The 18,313-nt window shown below is 38.4% G+C and overlaps 1 protein-coding gene across 3 annotated transcripts in view; it reads right to left on the bottom strand.

Annotated features, from left to right (window-relative positions):
• CDKL5 (cyclin dependent kinase like 5) overlaps window positions 1-18,313 on the bottom strand; it is a 208,506-nt gene that overhangs the window by 24,790 nt on the left and 165,403 nt on the right. For all 3 annotated transcript variants that reach the window (XM_034649695.1, XM_034649697.1, XM_034649696.1), the window contains exons 9-11: window positions 14,838-15,027; window positions 9,429-9,509; window positions 4,224-4,375 (exon numbers count right to left, since the gene is read on the bottom strand). In XM_034649695.1, coding sequence (XP_034505586.1) covers window positions 4,224-4,375; window positions 9,429-9,509; window positions 14,838-15,027 — 423 coding nt within the window. The remainder of the gene's footprint in view (window positions 1-4,223; window positions 4,376-9,428; window positions 9,510-14,837; window positions 15,028-18,313) is intronic.

Genomic DNA, 18,313 nt, shown 5'->3' with positions numbered 1-18,313 from the left:
GTTTGTTCAACTGCAACTATTTAAAGGACCAAATTATAGTTTGAGATAGGAGAATGTTTTTAAATGAAAAATAATTTACACAATTCCCTTTTTATTATGACTTCAGAAAATTCTGCTGCAAATATTGCTATTGCTAAAGAGGGTTTGACATGGGGGAGTTTTGTTCCCATCACACACTAACTGGAAGAAAAATCACACTTTTTGTCTGTATAATGGTAATCTGTGAAACTATGCCTTCCCATTTTCCCTAAGAATCCACTGCTTAGGGGCGCCTGGGTGGCTCAGTCGTTAAGCGTCTGCCTTCGGCTCAGGGCATGATCCCAGAGTCCTGGGATCGAGCCCCACATCAGGCTGCTCCACTGGGAGCCTGCTTCTTCCTCTCCCACTCCCCCTGCTTGTGTTCCCTCTCTCGCTGGCTGTCTCTATCTCTGTCAAATAAATAAATAAAATCTTTAAAAAAAAAAAAAAAAGAAGAATCCACTGCTCAGACATCAAAGGTAAGGGCTCTTTTCCGGTCCTCCTACACTTCAGAATGTTAAAAAAAAGTATCTGATAGCAAGCAAGCCTGTAACAGTTGTGGAAGGCCTCATCTCCTTAAATGCACTCACTAATTTCTCCTAGTTCAATTACAATTGCAACATCAAATAAGGTCACTTAAATATGAGCTAACTAAATAAATAGCAGGTCCTAGACCTAGAAAGAAATTACAAAGAAACAAGAGTTTCGGGGCACCTGGGTGGCTCAGTCAGTTAAATGTCAGACTCTTGATTTCGGATCAGGTCATGGCCCCAGCATCGTGAGATCGAGCCCCATGTGGGGCTCTGCACTCAGCAGGGAGTCTGTCTCTCTACCTCTTCCCTTCCCCCCACTTGTGCGCACTCTCTAAATTAATTAATCAATCAATTAATTAATTTTTAAAAATAAAAAGAAACAAAAGTTTCACCTTCTGTTAAATGATGTCAACTGACTCTAACCCCAGATCAATAAAGGGCAGTCATCATATCCTAAGGCATCAGGTTGTTTTTTTCCTGTTTGTTTGTTTGTTTGTTTTTTAGAGAGAGAGAGAGAGCACACTGGCGAGATGGCAGTGGAGAGGAGGCAGAGGGAGAGGATCTTAAGCAGACTCTGTACTGAGCATGGAGCTCGATACCAGGACCCTGAGATCATGACCTGAGCCAAAATCAAGAGCCGGAGGCTTATCTGACTGAGCAACCCAGGTACCCTAAAGGCATCAGGTTTTAAACCATCAGAGTCATTTGTCAACTTATATCTTGGTAACTAAAATACCTAAGCAAATTTTCAAAAACCCAAACAACAATATGCAAATAGTCTAACCCATAAATAGATCTAAGTGTGCTGGTTATCTCCATTTGCCCAACCCCCAATCTTTTCTCCATTTTGCTCTGACCCACTCAGGACCTCAGGAGTCTAATGCTGCATACTGCATCACCTGGGATCCCTTGCCACCTAACTGGCAGTTGCACTTAGCAGTGCAAGGGGCTGGGGGCTGTCTTCCTTAGTGCTTCCCAGCATGCACCCTAACTCAGGTCACAGCTGTGTCTGAACAGATTATAGCTCTCATGGGGTGGATCCTTCCGCCTGGTTCCCCTAGTCTCTCAGATTCCTACTTCCTCCCCTTTCTCCTTCAGGTCTAGAGAGGGTAATAGCAGAGATAACACACGCAGATATTGTATAATGCCCGAAGCTCCAAAGAAAACGAGAAAAGGACAAAGAGTGAAGACAGCTGCTAAAGATTTTGAAACTATTGGAAAATACTGTTCTCAAAGCAAACCTACATGTTAGGAAGAACAAATTCATACCAATGTAAGATACAGTTTCTAATGTGAAAAGGGAGGTTATAACGTTAAGGTAGAAACATTTATCAAAGAGTTAGGTTTCTCATAAAAGTACAAAGAGCCTAAACTGCTATTCTGAACACTTCTGTCTTAGTATTAATTTGAAGCCATTGAGCTTTGCACATAATTCTTAAGTAGAAAGGGCATCAAATTGTCTTCAAGGTGGAGTTCTGCCAAAGCACAACAATAAAAAACTGTTCTGAAAATTCCATAGATCTCTTTGGCACACAACGGTAAGGAATCTGTGTTAAACTGCCAAGCACTTAAGAGGATTTTATATATAAACCCTTCTGAAATGGCTGGCAGGACAGATAGTTAATCTCTTTAGTTGAAATAACTTTTCAAAGTAAATATCAAAGATGCAAAGCTACATTTTTATGGAGAAGGATGGCAAAGCAGAACTGGTGAGAGGGCAGGGCAGGCTGAAACACCATCCCACCATGTCTAAGGTCAGGAGAGCCTCAGGACAGTCTGAAGGAGACTCAGGCAGGGCAAGGTAATGCCAGAGTCCACTGCCTCTTCTACACAGACAAGAAGTTGGACAATAAAAGACGGTGTGTGAATGTGTCTCAGGGACGAGGCAGCGGAGTGTATAAGTGGCAGCTATGACTCTATGAACACCTCTACAATAGTGCTGGAAGTCTGAGTTAGCCATGGTCTGTGTAGAGTTAGTGTCCCCAACAAAAAGGGATTCCATAGAGGAAATATGAACTATAGACAAGTGTAGAAAAAAGGACATTTCCACATACATGTAAACTGAGTTGATAACATTCCTAAAGAAACCACTTAGGACTTTTTCTCTTAGAATTCTACAGTATTAAGACCTAAAAACAAATTCTTCCAGAGATTTTATTTACTTATCATTTCTGCTCTTGTCTACTTCAAAAGAAGATTTGGGTGGACTCCTTGAAGACCCACATAAACTACAGCTTTATCACCACACACATTCTCCTTGACAGATTCCTAAAAAGGGTTCCCAGGGAAAGCCTCAGATCCCCACTGGGGATCTCTCAAGCGAAGTCATTAGAGGACAAATACACAGGCCCCCTTTCACGATAGGGTTATACCACTAATCACTACAGCACAAAGCAAAGACTTATCATCAGTCCACTGAACTTTATATTCTTGGGATCCTTTTCCTTTGCAAATGTAAACTAGAGGAGTCAAGTGATAATTAAGGCAGAAGGGAAACAAAAGTACCCGAACTAGAAGTGATCCCAGATAAGACAGAGGTATAATGTGAACTTCCTAAATGGAAAAGAGTAACTACATGATGACTATTATTCCTTAGTGTACTAAAATCTTATGGAAACAGGCAACAGTGAACACAAACTTGGTTAAGCAGAATTTGAATCTGCTCACAGGCCTCCCTGGAAAAACAAACAAACAAACAAACAAAAAAAAACCAAGCAAATAAAACAATCCAGGTAACACAATCACACCATCACAGTTAGGGAGAGAAAACATAGGATAAATAGTTATTGCCAATTTATGGATATGCTCAAAGATCTTGAAAAAGTACCAGGTCTCAGGCTTGCAAAATTTCAATACATTAATAACAATTATTCTATGTGGAGAGAAAATTACGGTGAAAGGAGAAAAAATTTATATTCAAAAAGCTTCATAATAAGAATTAGCATTTTCTGTTTCTCTTTTAATAGTAGATGAGCGAAACAGCTTACTAACCCCAGAGTCTGGGCAACACCAGATGACAAGACAAGCTTGTTGGTAGAGGAGGGAAGACAGCTCCCCACCCCCGAAATAGAGGTGTTTTTTTTTTTTAAGATCATGCTGAAAATTTTTAAGAAACACCAATTTTAATCACTATCTACCAAACTGACTTTACTATTCCCATGTTCTTATTCTTATGAAAAACTAACTTCTCAACTCAATGATTAAAAGAACAACAAAAACATAAGAGCCTTCTAATAGAGCCAAACCTACTTGGTTCAGTTGCAAAGACTGTCCTAGGCGGCTTCCTAACCACACGTGTTTGACATTCTCTTCTCCCTCCAGAAATCCCCTTGCCCTCACCCACCCTTTGCCTCCAAGCATCAAGTGTAGGCCCCATTTACACAGAATCTTCTAGTTCATGAGGCTAGAAACCCCCTTAGTTGTTAACCTAAGCTACCTTTCCCACGAAATGCATAGGTTTCCATCATATACTTGTTAAAGAGAAGAAAATCTTTAAGACCCACACAACTCTTTAATTGTGGTTCTGAATCATGTAATAAGCATAAGGAAGATATTTTTGAATAAAGAGGGCTTTCCTTCTTTTCTCTAATTGCATCATTTAAGCAGCCACCTCCTCCACCTACTTGGTAAGACCAACACTGCATCTGTATTTCCTTAAAAGGGAATATTTACCTATTAGACAAAGTGCTGCTTTCCACGTGGTAAGGTTTTCTTTTTGCTGACCTTGAAGGGGAGCGATCCAAAAGTCTCTGGGTTTGAAATGTAGGGTGATTCAAACACTGTTCTGTCAAGTATCTGTCAGCTGGGTCCAGCTTCAGTAAATTCTTAGGAAACAAAGTAGGATCAGAAAGAACATTACAAAGTTAAATTTAAATTGTAATAAAAACCTTATTTCTTTTCCTTATAAAGGAAATGCATGGTCATTTCAAAATATCTAACAAACACAGTTTAGTCCAAAAAATTTTTTTATCAGGACTATTTAAATTATCACATTGTCGGGACACCTGGGTGGCTCAGTTGGTTAAGTGTCTGAATTCGGCTTAAGTCTTGGGGTCCTGGGATGGAGCCCGGTGTCAGGTTCCCTACTCGGTGGGGTTTCTGCTTCTCCTTCTCCCTCTGCCCCTCCCCTGCTCGTGCTCACTCACTCTTTCAAATAGATAAAATCATTTTTTAAAAAATTTTTTTAATTAAAAAAATAAATTACCACATTATCTTACTACTCTTGTCTTCTGGGAATAAGCCCTCCCAGCCCTTTTTTGAATATCGTATATATAGATTTTCTTTTATAAAATCTGGCTTATGTTATACATGTAAGTTGTGGATCCTGCATTTTTCACATACTAATAAAAAACATTTTTTACAACATAACTTAAACATTTGAAATATATTTTGGAAGAAGTATATATTCACATGAAAGAATATACACTCATCTTTCTCCTGTCCCCCTCTTGGGAGGCAGCCCATGTTATCAGTTTCTTGTGTATCCTTCCATAGATACTCTGTACCTAGTACCTATCTCTGTCTGTTCCTTTTATTTTACCCAAAGAGTAGCAGACACACAATGGTCTGCACTTAGCTTTCTTTCCACTGGACATTAGATTTTAAGAGATCATTGCATATTGGTGAAGAGCTTTTACTCTATGGATACGCCTTAGGCTGTTTTTGGCAATTACCTAATGATAAACATTTTGGTTGTTTCCTTTATGTTATTATTATGAAAAACGCTACAACAAATAACTTCACAACATGTTTTTAAATGACTAAAGAAGTGTGTGGTATGGATATACCAATTTATTCAACTGGTCTCCTACTGTTGGACATTTAGATGACTGCTGTTTTTCACTATTATAATTTATGCTATGATAAACACCTGAAATCCTTACATACCTCCATGATCCCTCTCACAGGATAAACTCCCAGAGATGGATTGTTAAAACTTTTGAGGATTATTTTCTATGTTAAAAATAAGGTTGTCTGAAATGATACTCCTTCTCAGCAACTGAGAATCTACCAATTTTCTGGCACGCTCATCAACAACAGGCATTATCTTTTTTTTTTTTTTTTTACTATTTGTAAACTATAGACATTTAAATAAATGGTATCTCATAGCTGTTTTATTTTTTTTTTTTTAAGATTTTATTTATTTATTCGACAGAGATAGAGACAGCCAGCGAGAGAGGGAACACAAGCAGGGGGAGTGGGAGAGGAAGAAGCAGGCTCACAGCAGAAGAGCCTGATGTGGGGCTCGATCCCACAACGCCGGGATCACGCCCTGAGCCGAAGGCAGACGCTTAACCGCTGTGCCACCCAGGCGCCCCTCATAGCTGTTTTAAATTCACATCTGTGATTACTAATGAGGTTGAATATTTTTATGCTTATTGGTTACTTATATTCCTTCTTTTCTTATTTTTCTATTTGTGCATCTGTCCTTTTTTTTTTTTTTTTTTTAAGGTTTACTTGCTTTTTTGGGATGTGGGGAGAGGGAGAGGGAGAGAGAGAATCCTCAAGCAGACTCCTCGCTGAGCAAGGAGCCAGACTGGGGCTGGATCCCAGGACCCTGAGCCAAAATCAAGACTCGGACACCCAACAAACTGGGCCACCCAGGTGCCACGTCCTAATTTAAGTGTTCTTTTTAGGTTATAGTAACTAACCCTTTTATGTTGCACATAGATGTTTTAATAACTAAAATGTTTTCTTCTGGGGCGCCTGGGTGGCACAGCGGTTAAGCGTCTGCCTTCGGCTCAGGGCGTGATCCCGGCGTTATGGGATCGAGCCCCACATCAAGCTCCTTCGCTATGAGCCTGCTTCTTCCTCTCCCACTCCCCCTGCTTGTGTTCCCTCTCTCGCTGGCTGTCTCTATCTCTGTCAAATAAATAAATAAAATCTTTAAAAAAAAAATAAATAAAATAAAATAAAATGTTTTCTTCTAATACTACTGATCTTATTAGTAATTGGATAAGATTTTCAAAGGTGAATCATTATTAAAATAATTTTATTGACAAATTAAGCAAATATATATAAAACATAAACCTACATAACCTAACACAACTCAATAGAGCACACTGGAATCTGCTGTGATGATATTCTCACAGCAAAATTCACTGACAGCATTTTCTCTCAGAGGAAGGAAGAATGTTGAAATTCCAGCATTCCCAAATCCATCTCTAGGTCACTTTAATTGGTTTTACCCACAGTTAATCTCTTTGTGATCCATTTGAACAGTGAGAACAAACCTAGATTTCCTCCCACTGAGCCAGAATTCAATTTCAGACAACCACCTTTAACCTAGCACCACAGAAAATTTGAAGTCTGATCCTACCATACACTGAAACATTCACTTTGGGTCAAAGGATTCTGGTAACCCAAGCCACTGTTTACATGCAAGTGGATTTACATTCATGCTGACTCAGACAAAATTCTAAACTTATTTCAGTTCTTTCCTCCTCTTTAGAAAATAAAAAAACTGTGGAGCTATATAAAAATGATTTTGGTCTCACTGGCAGTTAAAACAGTTAACATCAAAATGGTTTCAAATGTATGATACTAGTTAAAAACAGAAAAGATGGCTCCTGAGTAGTACTTTAAATTAGAAATACATATGACTTTTCATAAGCCAAATATCTACTAGCATCAAAGTGCCATTTTAAGATTATCAACTGTAGAAATTACTGCATATACACACAAAGAACTACTTCTATATTCATAAATATAGCTGTTAATTTTCAAATTACTTAAAAGGAGGAGGTCATTATGAGGAAAATATAAAACTCACCGAGTGAATAGCTTCAAAATTCAGTATTTAGGGGAAGAAAACAACATTTTTAAAAAACTAAAATAGAGTCCATATAAATTACCGTAGGTTGGATTAATTCTGATAACCTGTATCCCCTCTAAAATGGCTAATATGTATAAACAGATGCAGGATGAGATATCTGGCCATTTTAGGTACTTATATATGGACAAAATTAACAACTCTGCTTTAGGGAATAGCATAGAGAATACATTTCTTCATGAAAGGATAAATAATATTATGTACTTTTCAAATTCATTTTAAAAATACCTAAAAGACAAAAGGAATACTTCTATTTATATAACAATCAATAACAAGGCAATATCAATCTTTGGTGAGAGAACTCAGAATTGTGGTTTCCAGGAGTGGGAGGCACAGGGGTGTACAGCCAGGGAGGGGGTCTTGAAGAGGCTTCTGGGGTGTTAATAATTTTCTCTATCTTGGTGTTGATGTGATTACATGGATATGTTTACACTCTAAAAACTAACTGAAATGTATAGATAATTTGCATACTGTATGAATATACATTTCAATAAAAATGTTTAATGTTAAAGAAATCTGAAGCTAAATATACTAAATAGGAATTAGTTTAATTTCTAAATTGGTATCAATACAGAAATATCCCAGTTTTCTTTGTACTTTCATCTATGCTAGATTTTACGAGGTACCACACTGACCCTTGGTAATTAGACTTGGTAATGATTTAACCAAGAAAAGTTGTTATTTTTTTAAAAAAGACAAAAAGCAAAAAACATGAAATTGTATTTAATTCAGTTATTCTTTATTCTATTTACAGTTTTTAGTTACCAAATCATTACGCCCTGATATTGATTGTATGACAGAACATATTGACAAAATCCAACAGATTCAAGAGATAATTTATGCCTAATTAACATGAAAGACCCTTGAGGGCTATCTTTTTAACAGCTTCTCTCAATCTGTGTTCAGAAGAACACCAGTACTGTAGAGTCATTTTTTTAAAAAAAGTATTCAGTATTTAATTAAATTTGGGAAATATTCAGCAAGACATAAATGCTTCTTTACTATGGGATTTCTGAAAGCCTTCATAAATAAATGAATATTGTGATTCTCTACAAAAGGTTATGTGGTATGTGGCCTTTCTAAAAGCCATGCCCCCTCCCCCACCATTGCCCCCACACCAATTTGCAGTGTTCCTCAGGACAGGGAGGAACATAGTTTAAAGCACAGCAAAGTTCTGAGAATGCTCTCAGCAATTTCCAACTGTGCTAAGTGTACCTTTAAAGACTCTGTGTATAATGTAACCTGCTCTGATTTTGAACAATAAACTAAATGGGCATAAAATAAAATTGATCGATTAACAAGTGTTTTTTGAAGATCTACTATCAAACAACCAGCACCAGCTTATGCACTGGCTGGCTGCAAGGAAAGCTGGAGAAACAGGAAAAACTGGTTCTCACTCAAGGGACTGTCTGTCTAATGGGTATAAAAAGATTTAATAAAAAACTGTGAGAATGTTTCCAGTAGTGCAGAGCAGGAAAACCTTCTGGATAGGGAGAGGAGCATGAGGAGGCATGCTCAGGTGTGGTAGTAGCAGTGATTCTGCTGTGGCAAAAAAAGAGCCAGAAACAGCCACATCCTCAGGGAGAGAAGAGGCCAAGTTAGAAAAAGAGCAGAACTAGGTTCACTTACAAAATAATCTTATGAGAGGCCTTAAATATCATGTTTAAAAAAAATTCAGAACCTCTTTTCTTTCAACATTCATTTTAAGATTTGTTTTGAAACGTTATGCCCAAGCAGCTCTTCAATGCTGAATAAATTTTTCAATTATTTATTATTTATATTTAAATCATTATTATTCTACCCACTTTTGGAATATAACTGAGGTATCACATGGTCCTGTCTACATGGAATGTTACAAAACTAGGTACTGCTATTTTAATTAAATTGCATGCTTTTAATATAACATAGTCCCCCATTATTCACTATTACACATCTATTAACAAAATACATGTATTTCACGAAAGCAGGCTCTGGTCACATGTAAACACACAAAAAAATCCACAAACTGAAAGACATTTTATACAGACAACATCAACTTGTCCCACCTTCATTAAGTCAAGTAAGACGCTATTTAGAATTCCAAGGTATCTTCTCTCCAATGTCTGAGGATGGTTAACAGCTGGAAACTGTAAGAACAGGACAGGAGTGTTAGCATGTGGGGAAGGGGACGGAAAAGTGCTGGAAAAGGTAGCGAATGAACAGAAGTTACTGCCCTAGTGCCAAAGTCAAATTCTTTTCATATGTCTAGTACTTTTATGTCTATGTATTTGAGGTATAGATTAATAAGACTGGGTGTTAAATAACAGGAAAATGTACAGATGAAAACGGATATTAAATCTAGTCAATGAAGCATGTAAAACATACCTAACTGTAAAAATTTGAGACTATATAGTTTACACAGTACTGTCTATATAGACAGTTCAGTTATAATATAGTTTATACAGAATTTGTCTGTTTACACAGACAATTCTTAAGCCTTTTTCACAACATCATTTACTCCTGAAAATTAGAGAAGTAAAAGAGAGAGAGAGAGAAGGGGTGACTGGGTGGCTCAGTTGGTTAAGCAGCTGCCTTCAGCTCAGGCCATGATCCCAGAGTCCTGGGATGGAGCTCTGTGTCGGGCTCCCTGCTCATCGGAGAGCCTGCTCTGCTTCTCCCTCTTCCTGTGTCCCCGTCCCCCTACCCCCAACGGCACTCATGCTCTCTCCCTCTATCTCAAATAAATAAAAATCTTAAAGAGAGAGAGAGAGAGAGAAGGCAGAGAGGCCAGTACTTGAAAGGCCACAGAAATAGCAATAGTGAATCCAGACACATGTTCTAACATCGCTTTTAAAATACTCTTTTAATGACCTGTTTTCAATTCTTTCCTTTATATAAGTTGGAACAGAAGGCAAACAGTCTCCTAAATTAATAAAATGAGGAGAAGAGGTCAAATTTATTTAGGTGCTCTGTCCTCTCTGCCACCTCACATTTTGCAACATCTAAGGATGAGAAAGTATTAGAGCCCAATGCCATGTACTCCCCTTTCCAATGGGAAGGTTCCTTTGCTTTTAAATATATATTTCCTTTATACCAACATAAGAGCATTTCAAAGTACTAGAATCCTTAAACGTGTTCAATATGTGGATGTGAAGACTAGTTGTGAAGGGAAATTCAAACTAGGCACTTAAGTTGTGATTATGACATTATGTGCACACTGTGCTAGGGACGGCAGGAATCACAGCATATGGGTTAGACCTAAACCATGCATTTAAGCAACCCACAGTCTGGCTGGAACAGCAATCAGCACTGAAGTGTGCAGCCAAAAATTCTACTTGAAGCTTGGAGAAAGGAGAGACCAAGGTGGTTTGCAGCTGGAGAAAAAAAGAATCCACAAATAATATTTGAAGTAGGTTTTGAAAGATAAGAAAAATGTGAGGACAGAGAAAAGTAGGACAGCACCCAAGACAGAGGAAGTAGAAGGAATAAAGTGAACTAAACACAGACACACAGGCAATAATCTAAAACTAATTACAGAGGGAAGCGATGCTATACAAGACATTTTAGCAATTCTTATTTTAGAGATGAAGAAGGGTGACAATCATAAAGTTCAAATAACTGATTCAAGGCAAGTTACATAATTAAAAAGCAGAACTAATATTTGCACCCAGGTCTATAATCCAAACCCACACTCTTTCTGAACCTAGGCACCTCTCTCAACGGAAATTCTTTTGGATGGTGTTGGAGTATTAAATATCAGCCCAAAGAGAGACACCTGTCATGCTGTGATGTGATGAACAACCTGTACTACTACACTTTAATTAAGGTTTTGCTTACAAGGTCTATCTTATGCTACCAGATGTCCCTTTCTTTCTTCAGAAGTAACATTTCAATGATAAGAAAACTAATGCAGAGAGTGAAAAGGGATTAAAAATATTATGATAAAAAATGACCAAAGTAAGTTAAAAAAAATTAATTCATATGCTTTTGAATGAACTCTACCATTCTCATGTGATAATTCAACAAATAACCAAAACTCAAGCACAAAAGTTTAAATTATATCCCAATGAGTAGCTTTTCTTTCTTTCTTAATCACTTGAACAATACAATACAACGAGAGTATGCCTTTAGCAAGCACTTACTATGTGTTAGGCACTGGTCTGGGCATGTTACAGATAACATTTAACCTTTACAACAACAACCCAAAGGGTAGTAATTCTGTTATCAGCATTTTCTACATAAATAAACAGACGCACAAGAAACTTGCCAAAGTCATTCGTGTAGGAAATATGGAACCAGGCTTTGAACTCCTGCAGTCTAACTCCAGAGTCTATGCCCTAGACTATGGGACATCAATTGTTACTTTTTCAAAATAAAGCATACCAATAGAGCAACATCTTGTTGACTTTCCAACGTCTACACAACTGAATCAAAACACCAGTAACATTAGACTGGTCCCCGGTGAGTCTGTATCTCATGGAAGTTTCAGTTTCCACACTCTACATGCTTAGCTACCTTTCGCAGATATCCTCCAACAAAATGATAAAGGAAGACATTTCCCCCAAATGACATTGGTAAACCTACAAAAAGATTAAGCTAATTTAGTTAAAATACCACAAACACATTCAGACTAAGTTGTAAAAATATTAAAGTTTATAAAAATCAAAGTGTCATGGAAGCAGCAATTTCTCTGAAGGTTATTTATAAGCACTGTTGTCATGTGCTTTCCAGCATTTTACAGATAATACTATTTAGCGGGGAGGTCTGTGAACAAAATGGACCACACACAAATAAGGGAAGAGATCCTTTGTTTGGCCTATCTAATCCAAATGCTACTCATTCTTCATTTCCATTACAAATTTCAAATCTTCTATAAATCTTTCTCTAGTGAATCCTGCCAACTATGATTTCTAACTTTCCCGAATGTTTGACACTCTCATGGTCTCAGCCATACTGAGAGATGTATTAGAAAACAGTGCAGTGCAGTAAAGAATGAGGTGTTTATTATAAGTTATATTGCTTTCCGATTATCTCATGCACAAATGTCTTAATTCTTCAGCTAGTTTATAAGTTATTAAGGTCAGGTACCATAACACATCTGTTTACACTCGAATCTTCAGGCAATCCAACATGGAGTCAGTTTAACCAGGCAAAGAACAGGCAGCCAGCAGGCCAAGCTTGATGTTCCAGAAATTACTGTTAAAATCCTGAGGTCAAATATCCAATCATTCATTACTAGTCAACCTTGTAGGCACTACTCTAGATGTGCTGTGAATATAATGGTGGATATGACAGATCATTTCCTCAAGGAATTCATCAGTTCAGCGAGGATATATATATAATATATATTTTTTGAAAACAGCTATTCAAAAGAGATGGCAATGTGCACTACTGGAGCACAGAAGGGGCAGTCACCCAATCCCTGGAGGAGTCTAGAAGGGCTTCCCGGAGGGAGAACACTTGACTTCAGTCTGGGGGAAGGAGGAGAAAGAGCTTTCCACAAAGTAGAGCGAGTACTAGGAGCATCAGAGAAATGAAAATACAGCATTGTAGAAGCAACACGTCAAGGAAATGGTGAGACATTCAATATGCCGACAAGTAGGGGGCAACGGGGAATGAGTGGCAGACAAGGCTGGAGGGCTAAGAGCAACGGGTTCTTAATGCTACCCCCTAAAGAGTTTAAATGTAAAACAATCCCATAGAGGCTTTCAAACACAAAGGAGGTACAACTGAACGTGCAATTTGAGGGAAGATTATTCCAAAGGCAATGTGAAAACACTAAAGTGAAGACAGAAAGTTGGAGAGATGTGTTTAGGAGTAATCATCAATAGTTCAGATAAAAAGGTGCTATGGGGGAAAGAAGCATTAGAGATGGAGAAAAGGGAGGTTCAGCTGAGCTTGAGTGCTGATGATACAAACTGGCTCAATCCATCATTCAAGTATTCACTGCATCCCTAACTAGATGTGCTGGGCTCTGCTACAGATGCTGGGAATACAGTGAAAAAACAGGTGATTTCTGCCACTGGGGAGTTTATGCTCTAGTAGTTGAGAACTCAATAGTTAATAATTAACAAGTAAACAAATAACACAACTACCTCCCAGGTGAAGTGCTAGGATGGGAGAAAAAAAAAGGATGGTGCTATGAGAGACACTAGAAAGAGGGTGGGGACAGTATGTTGGTGGCATCAGAGAAGGGGACACTCTTGGAGCTGAGAGTTACAAAGTGAGAAGGGACCACACAAGAGAAGCACCTTCCCGGGAGAAGGAGCCACAAATCCCAAACCCATGAAGCTGGAAAAATCGTAAAATGTTTACAGAAGTCAAAGAAAAGGAGAGACAAGCACGGTGAGAGTTTGGAGAGAGAGGAGCAGGCACCATGTTGGGTGCGCATGTGTGAGGAGGGGATGCTCTTCAAAGTGGAATGACTGAGGTCCAGAAAGTCAAAAGAAAAAAACGAAGTGCTTTGCAAATGTCAAGAAAACATGGTTTGAGGGGCGCCTGGGTGGTGCAGTCGTTAAGCGTCTGCCTTCGGCTCAGGGCGTGATCCCAGAGTCCTGGGATCGAGCCCCACATCAGGCCCCTCCGCTAGGAGCCTGCCTCTTCCTCTCCCACTCCCCCTGCTTGTGTTCCTTCTCTGGGGCTGTCCCTGTCAAATAAATAAATAAAATCTTTAAAAGAAAAAAGAAAACATGGTTTGAGGATCATGCATTTAAGAAAGAAAGGAAATGGCGGTGAGCTTATTTTATAGTTCTCACAATGGTCACCAATTGGCATGTTAGCCCAGAGTAGTTGAAAACTAAAAAAGTAGCTTTTGGGGTAGATGGAAGAGAGAAGCAGCCTATATCTGGCTACTCTAATAAGGTGCCTCTGCAAGTTGCTTGTCTCTCATCTGGGGAAAGTTTATGCCTTAAGACCCTTTTTAAGCATATTCTCTGAAAACAAGTTTTGTACAAAGTTAGCAAGTCTAGAAAAGGCTGCCCAAGACAATATACTACTTCGAAAAGAAGATCTGATGTTTCACTGTCAACAGACAAGAAATACAAACTAGAACACAACCTTTAAATCTATTCATATTCTCCCTCAAATCATTACAAATATCTTTGTTCAAATAAGCAAGTCATTTATACAATTTTTATACCTTTGGGGATGCTTAATACTTTACACAAAGAAACATTCTGAGATAACCAAAGTGTAGAGTATAATAATGCATATGCTAGAACAGGGTTTGAAAATTTGGAACTTATAAATTAGGAAAAACATTAGCATTTCCCACTTTCAAATTCAGACTACTGCTTAAAATTCACAAATACTATGTAAGATTCAAAAATAAATTATAATGGGGATTATAAACACTGTATTGGGAAAGGGAATAGTATTCGACGGATAGCTTAGCAATGAACAATGAATTGTGCAATGAACAGTGATTTAAATACTGCTGTATTGATTCCATTTGGAGTTTTAGTAAAGCCTCTTACCCGGAGCCCATGGAATCGAGGATTACTGTAGAAGAGCTTCATCTGTTCAGATGGAAGTGGTCCTAGCACCTTCTGAATAGTAAAAAGTTGGTCAATCTCGCTTTCTCCAGGAAATAAAGGCTGTCCATCGCTAAGCTCCCCAAGAATACAGCCCACTGACCACATATCAACGGACTTTCCATAAGGAGCTCTGAAAAGCAAAGGGAGAGATTATCTTGGCAAACAAAGAAATACATTTTAATAATTTCCAAATTATTTTGAACAGATTCATGATTTAAAGCAATTTATGTATTTAAGGAATTAAAAATGAGGCTGAAACAAAGGAATTACGGATATCCAAGTAAAAATTTAGAGCACAAGTAAATAAATCTATGCTACTAAAACTGTCAGTTTAATAATAATTTACTTGGTATACACTAAGTTGAAATCTATTCACATCTGGGCATAGCTTGAAAATGAATGGCTTAATAAACCCTAATACAGTGCACATGTCTGATGAGTTAACACTTCACTTGGAAAATCAAATGCTCCCAAGAAACACATTTTCTAGATAATTATCCTTTAGCTCCTGAACTGTCAAAAAGTTATACCTCATCCATTTTTTGAGATCAGTCTATTAAAATGTACTACTGACTCACATGTCTTCTTAAACAATAAACACTGAGTACTATTTAACTTCTGATTGCATAGAATCACAATTTCTAATACCTAAGAGTGGGCTAAGCTCTACTGTATTATTTACCTAAAACTATTTATACTCCATGTATATATATTATAATAACTATCTGCCTCAAAGCATGTTTTTTCCATTTCCTTAGGTATTTACAGTTCTCCTCTAGGATCTGAGTTTACCAGAGGGCTTTAGGAATGTTACTGTTATTAACAAATGGAGGCTATACATGAAAACCTAAGTACTCCATAAAAGCTTTATATGTATGCCCCAATATCTAGAGTCTTAAATAAAATTATATGTGGCAGATTAAGAAACCATATTTTCTTCAGTTTCAAACACAAATAATCCAAGTTTTAAGAAGCGAAAGCTAGGGGTGCCTGGGTGGCTCAGCCAGTTGGGTATCTGACTCTTGGTTTCAGCTCAGGTCGTGATCTCGGGGTTGTGGGATCGAGCCCCACATCAGGCTCCATACTCAGCATGGAGCCTGCTTAAGATTCTCTCCCTCCCCCCCATGCCCCTCCCCCCTGCTCATGCTGCCTTTCTTTCTCTAAAGAAATTTTTTTAAAAAAGTTAAGGGTAAGACAAAATAAAGTATCTGAAAAAAATACAGGATGAAATTCTAGAATGCCGTAATGATACAGCAGTAATACAAAACTGTTAACAGATACTCTAAATTAAAGCACTGTTAACACTATATAGAATATGTTTCTAGGATAATAAGTCATTACAATTGAAAGTCAGTATTTTCTTTATCTCATTTCCTTCCCACAAAAACCTAAGGATCATATTAGGAAACTTCAAGTAGATTTTTTTTTGGGTAGCTTGTTGGGAAGGGAAGGATACTGATCTTTTTTTAATACCTGTACAAAAGAAAAACCTTGTGCTAGATGGAGAAACTTATGGGAAATCTCTACATACCCAAATCGAGCTACTTTTCTTCTGTCAACAGATGTGAATAATTTATACAGCTGGAGCTATACTGAATGTAAGGACAAAGTCTTAAGAATGTACAAAAAGGTGGGGCACCTGGGTGGCTCAGTCTTTAAGCGTCTGACTTCAGCTCAGGTCATGATCCCAGCTTCCTGGGATCCAGCCCCGCATGGGGCTCCCTGCTCAGCAGGAGGCCTGCTTCTCCCTCTCCCACTCCCCCCTGCTTGTGTTCCCTCTCTCACTGCCTCTCTGTAAAATAAATAAATAAAATCTCAAAAAAAAAAGAACGTACAAAAATGTAAATTCTTAATATTAACCAACTATCAACTGATTTCAATGGGATTTTTAGATAAACAATATGGTTCTTCAATAGGCAGCAACCTCTACAACATCGGCCAAAGCAACCTTTTTCATGACACATCTCCAAAGGCAAGAGAAACAAAAGATAAAATGAACTTGTGGGACTTCATCAAGATAAAAAGCTTCTGCACAGCCAAGGAAACAGTCAAAAAAACTAAGAGGCAGCCCACNAAAAAACTAAGAGACAGCCCACGGAATGGGAGAATATATTTGCAAAGGACACCACAGATAAAGGACTGGTATCCAAGATCTACAAAGAACTTCTCAAACTCAATACGTGATAAAAAAATAAACAAATCATAAAATGGGCAGAAGATATGAACAGACACTTTTCCAATGATGACATACAAATGGCTAACAGACACATGAAAAAATGTTCAAAATCATTAGCCATCAGGGAAATTCAAATCAAAACCACACTGAGATACCACCTTACGCCAGTTAGAATGGCAAAGATAGACAAGGCAAGAAACAACAATTGTTGGAGAGGATGTGGAGAAAGGGGATCCCTCCTACATTGTTGGTGGGAATGCAAGTTGGTACAGCCACTCTGGAAAACAGTGTGGAGGTCCCTTAAAAAGTTAAAAATTGAACTACCCTATGACCCAGCCATTGCACTACTGGGTGTTTACCCCAAAGATACAGACGTAGTAAAGAGAAGGGCCATATGCACCCCAATGTTCATAGCTGCATTGTCCACAATAGCCAAATCATGGAAGGAGCCGAGATGCCCTTCAACAGATGACTGGATTAAGAAGCTGTGGTCCATATATACAATGGAATATTACTCAGCTATCAGAAANAGACAAGGCAAGAAACAACAATTGTTGGAGAGGATGTGGAGAAAGGGGATCCCTCCTACATTGTTGGTGGGAATGCAAGTTGGTACATCCACTCTGGAAAACAGTGTGGACGTCCCTTAAAAAGTCAAAAATTGAGCTACCCTATGACCCAGCCATTGCACTACTGGGTGTTTACCCCAAAGATACAGACGTAGTAAAGAGAAGGGCCATATGCACCCCAATGTTCATAGCTGCATTGTCCACAATAGCCAAATCATGGAAGGAGCCGAGATGCCCTTCAACAGATGACTGGATTAAGAAGCTGTGGTCCATATATACAATGGAATATTACTCAGCTATCAGAAAGAACGAATTCTCAACATTTGCTGCAACATGGACGGCACTGGAGGAGATAATGCTAAGTGAAATAAGTCAAGCAGAGAAAGACAATTATCATATGATTTCTCTCATCTATGGAACATAAGAACTAGGATGATCGGTAGGGGAAGAAAGGGATAAAGAAAGGGGGGGTAATCAGAAGGGGGAATGAAACATGGGAGACTATGGACTATGAGAAACAAACTGGGGGCCTCAGAGGGGAGGGGGGTGGGGGAATGGGATAGACTGGTGATGGGTAGTAAGGAGGGCACGTATTGCATGGTGCACTGGGTGTTATACGCAACTAATGAATCATCGAGCTTTACATCGGAAGCCGGGGATGTACTGTATGG

Source organism: Ailuropoda melanoleuca, chromosome X (assembly GCF_002007445.2).
Source record: "Ailuropoda melanoleuca isolate Jingjing chromosome X, ASM200744v2, whole genome shotgun sequence".
In the NCBI taxonomy this organism is placed as follows: domain Eukaryota; kingdom Metazoa; phylum Chordata; class Mammalia; order Carnivora; family Ursidae; genus Ailuropoda; species Ailuropoda melanoleuca.
This window is presented reverse-complemented; position numbering and strand designations above follow the sequence as displayed.